At 34.9% G+C, this 9,037-nt stretch overlaps 1 protein-coding gene across 1 annotated transcript; it reads right to left on the bottom strand.

Annotated features, from left to right (window-relative positions):
* LOC106756374 lies at positions 1 to 7,303 on the bottom strand. Its single transcript, XM_014638771.2, has 13 exons — positions 7,048 to 7,303; positions 6,545 to 6,872; positions 6,097 to 6,271; positions 5,972 to 6,021; positions 4,942 to 5,034; positions 4,775 to 4,863; positions 4,178 to 4,256; positions 3,324 to 3,406; positions 2,763 to 2,841; positions 1,924 to 2,647; positions 1,496 to 1,582; positions 798 to 1,377; positions 1 to 597 (listed from the first exon to the last, which is right to left on the bottom strand). The coding sequence occupies exons 1-13, from the start codon at positions 7,077 to 7,079 to the stop codon at positions 456 to 458; spliced, it is 2,541 nt and encodes an 846-aa protein (XP_014494257.1). The 5' UTR covers positions 7,080 to 7,303; the 3' UTR covers positions 1 to 455.
* Between the last annotated feature and the right edge of the window lie 1,734 nt (positions 7,304 to 9,037).

Below are 9,037 nucleotides of genomic sequence, written 5' to 3'. Positions count from 1 at the left end.
GCAGAGTAAACTACCATCTACTTTAACAAAATGACAACAGTTTCATCATTCAAGACAAATATCTCAATTCATGAAGCCTTGAACTCACAAAAACAACTAGCAACACTAATCATACAGCTAACAGCTTCGCCTTTACTTATCTATTCTACAGAAATGATGACCTATACACCATAGGTAGAATCTACTTTGAAATCAGATACATGTAGAAAAGCAACAAAAATTGAACTCGCAATCGAGAGAACCTAAAGCCCAGAAAGAGGACTGAGTAAATGGTTAATTCTTTCAAGAAAACTGAAGTTTGCTCCAATCGAGAATGCTTCACCCAAAAATCAGCGGCAATGTGAGCAGCTACGAATATAATTTCAGCAAGAGACCATAAAGATGAAAAATCTTCAAAGTCAATTAAAAAAGGTCTCCACATTAAATGGTCACTAAGGGTGATGGACAAGTGTAGTTCATGTCTTGGATCTCTTCTGCTTTTGAGGAACAAAACGGACCCCCTGTTTCCTGAGTTCCAAGGTCTTCACTTTCCCATCGTCTAACGCAACATACAACTTCGAAGTGCCTTCAACTACGTCAGTAACCACTCCCTTGTGCCTGAACAAAAATGAAAGGTCAAGAAGCATAAGCTGTAATATACTGCGGAGTGGAATTTTGGGGAAAAAGTACATAATATTGGAACAAACTTCCTTTGATAAAAAAAACTAATTTCTACGATGCCTAAACCACTAGTGTGCTATATTATTTAATACTCGGTTTTACCCGTCAATTAACAAAAAGTCACATAAGGCACTAACCAAGAATTGTCAGATGTCTGATGAACTTCAACTCTCTTTCCAATTGCATCATTTCCCAATTTCATTAAAATCCAGTTTGCATCCATGATCTCATCCATTGCACTGTCTTGATGTGATTGACTTACACCTTCAGACTCATTAAATGGTGTTTTAAAAGGTGAAGGTCTCTTCCGTTTTGACCTTTGGCCCTTGATTGTCGTCTTCTCCTCCTCCCGATGAGGGGAATTTTGAGTTTCAATGCTAGGTTTCTTGAATTTAAATCTTAGTAAAGGTTTAGAATCTTTTGGCAAAGAATGAGAAGGAGTACGATTATTGTTGTCATCTACCTCCTCATTTGCATCAGAGCTACCTTCTGATTGCTTCCCCAAATTCGTTCTTTCACCTCTTGACGTGACTTTGATTCCAACCTGACCAATCATCCCATCAATACTATGTTTCACACGCCCATCAGACATATTGCCCCTACCGGCAGTTAGGTTGAATTCAGAAACATCTGGCTTAACTTTTCCCAGCTTAATCAAATTTCCTTCTCTCCCCGAAACGGTAAAAAGTTTTGATTGTCCAGAGTCAACTCTATTTCCTGAAGATCACAAGAAAATTGGGCAAGTTTTTATTCAAGATAGCTCACGTAAACATAAGATAAATTGTCGGCCAATAATGGAAGGCAATAATAAAAGTTTACGGTGCGGGGGGTGTACCTTTACCATCAATATGCCTAGCTGTGCCGTCCTGTCTATCTAATGCAAATCTGTCCCCCTTCTTGGATTGGCTTATATCTTCATTTCCTGAAAGAAAATATGAACGGAAAAATCACACAAAAATGAAAGAGGAAAGAAACAGAACGGGAGAGCACAACCAAACCATTCAAGAATGCATGCAAATATACACAAAATGCAGATACAAGTCAAACAGTAACTTTAATTGTTGTGGCACATTCGTAATTATTTGACAGGAAGATTAAAAGTTTTATCCCGGATAATCTCTAAAATGGGTCAATGTTTTAATAGGGAGAAAGAATTGACTGAAAAATAAGCCATATACCACTTCTACAAAAATCAAACCACACAATCACTATTACTCAAGCAACAAGGGGAACATAAAGATATATAGATATATAGATGTATACCATTAACAGTCACCAGATCTTGATCTTTTTGGCAGCTTGACGTATCAGACCGTGGGGAACTGGCCACGTTAATTTTCCGTGCTCCCAAATTTATAACCAACTTCTTCCCTTTCACATTCTGAGTTTTAACACTCTGTTTTCCACTTTCCTCTTCACTATCCAGAACATTTGGCTTGTTGCTTTTAATTCGAACAACTCTAGGTTTCCTCTCTTCATCACTGACCATCACCTCATCAACAAACTTATGCTTCAAAACTCCTGGTTGACTAATAGGGAAAGATGCTTCAGTTTGACTCAAGCTTCCAGTAGCAGGTGATGAGTAAACATCTGGACCATCATTTCTCTGGGATTGTATATCATCATTCTTATCATCATCTAAGCTATGCAAAGATTTAATATCACTGTGTCCTTCAAAACTATTATGTGTGTCAATTTTATTAGTCATAAATGACTCGGAGTCTTTTCTCTTAGCAGTTTTTTTGCTTGAAGATTTCTTCTTTGGTGAGTCATTGGACAAATTCTTCAGAGAGAACTTAAAGGAACGGGTATATTCACTCTTTAATTTTAAAGGCCCACTGTCCTCATCATCTGAAAATGGTGAAATGGAAAATATCTCGTCTTGAGTGGGCAAACCAGCTGCAGCCCTCAAGCTAGCAATCAAATCTTTCTCAGCAACATTCCTTCTCCTCCAAATCTCTTGTGCAGCATCTTCAGGATTCTTGACCTGAAGCACACAGATCCATATAAGATGGATGGAGATAATAAAAAATCAGTTTACTTTTCTCAGTTTTTCCATGGGGATAAAAAGTAACAATATATTGAAGGCATATACAACATACCTGATAACATTCCCCACGACAAGTAGGACATTTATACTGCAAATTCCCATCCACTTGAAACTGGTGATATTTTTCATCACTGCAAAACATTTATTCAAGAAACAAGATTCTACTAATGTCATTGTCAAAACAGGCAGGCCAATGAAGTCGTGATTTATATAGTAGGTCGGGGCACATCAAGCACTCCATTGAAACAAAAATGTTGAATAAAAAACTAGAAACAGAAAAATATTAATAGAAACTAATCATGTATGTCAAAAAGATTGAGTGCAATTTGCTTTAAGTGTTAATTTCAATTTAAGTGTGTGTTGCACAAGAAGTCAACTACACAATACCTTCCATTCCAGATATACAGATGCATGATTAAAACCCAAATACTAATCCAGCAGGCATTAAAAAGTTAGGATCAAGAAGCAAAACTAAAATGTAATCATTGTCTACAGCATAATAAAAGCGAAGAATGTTCCTAAACATGCATTCCAAAATTGCACATAAAAACAGTCCATATGACATGAAAGCTTCAAAGCAGTCCAACTTCACAAATGTGACGGGTAAACTAACCTGATATTATCACACTGACAATGTACCCAAAGCTGGCAAGTATCACAGCAAACCATAGGTGTTGATTCTGAATCTCTGTAGACCTACAAAATAAGTCAAAAACTTACAGTGAGCATTAAGAACTCCCGTTCTTCCATCATTGTTTAATTTTTCCAAATATAAGTTAGTATTCAGGGTGGGTACAAAAGTGATAAGGAAGAGAGGCCAAGGTGAAATAAGCTTATATTAATACATGTACAGCATAGTATCAGAGATGGACGTAGGACGGGCAAGAGACCTTGTAAACCTATTTCACACTTCAAGACAACATTTGAAAATCCAGCGCATGGGTGAGTGCACAACTTTATTCATGGTTCCAAATATCATTAATGAAATATGAAAAGCTGCAGATGCCATGAAAACACTAGAATACACACAAAGATAGAAATTGCTTCTAAGACTGTTCTAGGAACTTCCCCTAATGATGCAGGGCTGTATTCTATTCCGTAAACCATTCATGGTTCAAAATATCACACAGATGAAATATGATAACCTGCAGATAAGTTCGTGGAAAAGCAAGTACACACAAAGATAGAAAGAAATTGCTTCTAATAGAAAGAAATTGCTTCTAAGACTGTTCTAGGAACTTCCCCCAATGATGCAGGGCTGTATTCTATTCGGTAACCATTCATGGTTCAAACTATCACACAGATGAAATATGATCACCTGCAGATAAGTTCGTGAAAAAACAAATACACACACAAAGATAGAAAGAAATTGCTTCTAAGACTGTTATGGGAACCTCCCCCAACGAAGCAGAGTTGTAATCTATTCCGCAAATCATTCAAGAAAGGAAGATCGGTAGAGATGCTAACCTTCAAGCAAACGGGACAGTAGTTCCCTTTTGTAAACAATCTTCCACATGCATCGCAGTTTGTGTATGCCATAAACCACCTATCCATTTTTTAGGAAACAAAAAAAGAATGGTAAATCCATCCCTTAATTAAAATATGATGAATCAGCAAGGAAAGGCAGGAATTAATGCCATGGAGCCGTGTAAAACATAAAGACAAAGAAAACGTTAAACTACTTCAAGTATTCCACTAGACTTGCGCATGTCTGAAATTATAAAAAGAAAATGCAAGTACACACTTCAAATATGAGGAAGATAAAGTGCTTAAATTCATGAGTTAAAAATAAAAACAAAGCACCACTTATCATTTCTGAAACTCTAAGAGCAAAAGGCAATATAGTTAACAAATAAAATAGAGAGTAGTACTTGGAAGAAAAAAACATCAAATTTTTCCTTTTTTTCAACCAGGAAGATGGACTTTGACTACAAAACCAACTTATCTTTCATCTTACGACATTCATATGGGCATCAATGGAATCATTATAGAAGGGCAACATCACGATAAATCATCAAAAACAGTAAGAATCAAAGCAAAAGCTAAGCTATTCAGAATTCATACCTCACACTTAATCCATTTCCAGGGACATTTGACCCACAACTGTGACACCTTGCGTGTTTTGTGCACAAATAGGGCCCGTTACAAACACTCTGCATTATGCATAATAATGAATGAAATGGCATATATAAAATCAATATTAAGCTCACTGGCAAGGTTACACAATCTACCTTATGAGGAGGTTGCAGACAGTAACAATGATAAGCACCATCGCACCTTTTGCAAAACATGAACTTACTTGGATCACCAGTCCTTCTGCAAGCCTGGATGAAGGAAATTAAGCATAAGACCACCAGAAATCCAATTAAATATTAGCTGGTATATGGAACTTTCCTATGAAGACGTTCAATTTCAATAGGAGCTTAAGTATTATTTATAGGTTGCCTAAGTCCCCCAGCAAGTACTATGGGATACTCGGGTGTTGTAGTATTTAAGTGTATGATTCTTTCCCCTTAATAGCTGGCTTTAGAGGGTGGGTTCCCCTGTGCTTGAGTACTAGTCAAATTCATCAATCAATCGAACATCAAGGTGAAGTACACGAGAAACCAGCTATTCTAAACACTTCACATGGAAATAAAAGCAGTATTTCAGGGATATTTAAAATCAACCAGTATAAGATCATACACAAAGCAGGCTATTATAAGGTTCACAGCGAATGCTAAGAAACGTGATTCAATCATATGGCCACATGATGACATAATCTCCAAACTCAACTATTTCTAGATAAACATATACACAGGAAACTAAATAACAGCAAACATCCCATAGACAATGATTGGACCTGGTATAAATAAGACTTTCTTGTAATTAAAAAAAAAAGGTATACATATAGACACGTTCCCATTCTGTACAGATAAAGCGAATGTCTTATTACATTCAATTAAAGACGCAAATCTTAGACTCCACCAAATATTGCCAAAAAATAAATAAATATCAATTTTCAAGTCAAGCTACGATATCAGAAGTATATGATATACAAACCAAAAATTCAAGGAAATCACATGAGCCATCACTGGTGTTAAAGCATTGCTACTTTCATTCTAGGAGGGAGGGCTATACAAACGTACTTTGCAAAATAGATAGCCAGAGGAGAGTGTGATCAATTACCAAGCCAGCAACCATTTTCACAAATAACGTGAACTTTCCAACAAACAATAATGAAAAAGTACAAACCCATTAGCATCACACACCACTCCTTACCTCACAAATTCGGCAAAGAGGACAGGTCCATGAACTCCAGTGAAACAAATCTGCCAAAAAGGAATCCATAACGTGAGAATATACAGCACTTAAGACCACACCGACATACACATGAGCCACCTTACCTCTATTTCGACCCCAACTTCTCAAGCAGTTCCTGTGGTACTTTTTACTACAACTTTTGCACGACAGCATCTTCTGAGCTTTCTCACTTCCTTCATTCTCCCCGCACTTACAAATTCGGCAATAGCTCCTATTGGCTTGCCCCTGCTCCTCTCCGGTAACATTTCCTGGAGTATTCTGCAAAAACAAACCGCAGAACCACATCACATTATTAAGACCCAGCATAACAAATAACCCCACAATTAAAATCACTTCTACACCCAACTACATATTCAGAACAATCCCTACAGTGATAAACCCTGCTCGTCTATCAAACCATGCCCTCAACATCAAAATTCCAACAACACTGAGCTAAAATCAACATTTAACACGAACCAACGAAATCAAATTCCATCAAACAGACAGCACCAACGCCTAACACTCATACTCAAAACTGAACAGAAGGCTCACCACAACATCGCCAGACTCAAAGCGGCGGGCGTACTCCTCGGCGGCGATCATGGCGGCGGCGCCCTTCCGCTGTAGCGCGATGCGCTTGGCCTTCATGGAGGCAGACTCATCCAGCGCGTCGGCGTTGAGAGGAAGACCGTCCGGCGGCGGCGGAGGCGGCGGCAGAACCTTGGGGACAGAAACCTGAACGGTAGCATCGTCCCTGCATGTGTCGGCAAGAAAATCCCAAAGCGCGCCGACGTCCTGAGCAAAGCCATTGGCAGCGGAACCGTCTTCAGAAGCTTGAACCCCGCGAGGAAACCCTAGCGCGCAGAAACAGATTCGACGACTGCAAAAAACACCACAGCGGAACGAAATGAACCAAAAGGTAAAGAGCCTGAAGCGAAACTCTATATATAATAGAGACCGGTTATCGTAATCGAAAAGATGAGAAGAGAAGAGGGGAAAAAAATAAAAAGAGTTGAAGAAAGATAGCTTAGCATTAGCATAGCATAGAGCATTACCATGTAATTGGACAAGCTACGTGAAATGCCATTTTGTGTTGTGGCGTTGTAGATTTAGATTTCAATTTTCGTGTTTAGGGGATCCTCCCCCTCCTAAAATTACTTCTCCTTTTTTTTATAAATAAAAATTGGAGAATTGCAATTTTAAATGAAAAATGAAATTAAATAAATAAATAAAAATAAGGGGTGAGATTTGAGAGAGGGTGCTGTAACTAGCGTCGTGCTGAGAGACGAGGAAGGAGGAATCGGAAGAGAGAGAAAATCAAATCAATTTAATTCAATTCGATTGAGAAGCTATGCAATGTGCCGACCCGGGCCTTGTGAGAGTATAAACTCTGCTCTTTTTGGGCCTTTAAATAGCTCAGGCCCATCATGCTTCCCCAATTTAATAACTAAATTAACCAAAAATCTGGTTTTTTTATTCTTTTAACACGTACCTTTTGTCTTAATTGTTTTTTATCACATTTATAAAGTAAAAAAGAAAAACAGATTTTATGAATTAAAATTAAAAAAAATGTTTACTCTTTCACCTTTAAAAATCTTATAGTAATATGGAGCACATATAAGCACGTACATACAAATACATCTTATAAAATAGAAAATATTATACTTTTTAACCAAATAATCAAATTAACTACATAAATTATGGTAATTACATCAAATATATAACTAATGATTATATTGTATTAAGTTTGTTAGTGTTGTTAATTTCTCAAGTTAGTGTTTATGTCTAGCATACACAATTTGTCTATGGTACCATAGAACATTTTTTTATTAGTTTTTGTCAACAAAATGATTAAATGACATTTTTTTTTATAAAAGGAAATTCTATAATCCTTTATCAGTTCTATAATCTATTATTTATTAAATGCAATCTATGTATAAATTTAGTATACACAATTTTTTATGGTATCATACAATATTTTTTATTAGTTTTTGTGAATGAGTTTATTAATTGACATTCTTTTTATAAAAGATAACTGGATAATATTTCACTAGTTTATTTTTCCTTTTAAACGAGATCAATGGATTAAGTGATAAGTATCATCATCATAATTAAGTTTCTAAATTATTAGAGTAAATCAAAATAAAAATTACACAAATAATATATATATATATATATATATATAAAATTTATTGATAAAATTTTATTTTTGTTATATATAATAATTTTATTTTTGTTATTAAAATTAATTTAAAATAAAATATAACTGATTTAAATTATGTTAAAATAAAATTATTATTTAAAATAAAAAGAATAATTGATGATACTATATTTAAATAAAATGTGATTAGTGAATTATATGATGAAATAAATTACAAACGATTAATTTAAATAAAATTAAATTGTAATTTTAATGGATAATCACTTATAAATGTTAACCTCTTATACTTTATCAATGATAAGTATCATAATTTACATTTTTTAAAACACGGATAATTAGTAAAATTTGTCAAAATAAATTAATTTTGTTTCATATTACCTCAAATACAAACACTTGAATATTTTATTAAGGATGATGATATTTAAAGAATATTTTTTTGACAACAATTGAACATTAATTACGTGTCAATCTGTGATTGGTCAAAAATTAATTCACATTAATGTTTATGATTATTATTATTGATTGTGGAGTAATTTTCGACCAATTTGACACGTAATCAATGTTCAATTATTGTCAAAAAAATATTATCTAAATATCATTATCCTTTTTATTAATCAGTGAATATGTCTTAAGTATGGATCAATCAAACAACCAGACCAACATATTAATAGAATTTGTCAAAACAAATTAATTTTATGTTCGATATTAACTCAAACATAAACACTTGAATATTTCACTAATTAATAAACATGTCTCAAATTATTGATCAATCAAATCACGACACCGATGCAGCAAAGCAAATAATTAGTAGAATCTGTCAAAAGAAATTAGTTTTATGTTTCATGTTAACTCAAACGCGAACACTTGAATATTTTATTAATCAA

This window comes from Vigna radiata, chromosome 2 (genome assembly GCF_000741045.1).
Source record: "Vigna radiata var. radiata cultivar VC1973A chromosome 2, Vradiata_ver6, whole genome shotgun sequence".
Classification (NCBI taxonomy): domain Eukaryota; kingdom Viridiplantae; phylum Streptophyta; class Magnoliopsida; order Fabales; family Fabaceae; genus Vigna; species Vigna radiata.
The sequence above is the reverse complement of the archived record's forward strand: the minus strand, read 5'-3'. Positions and strand labels throughout refer to the sequence as shown.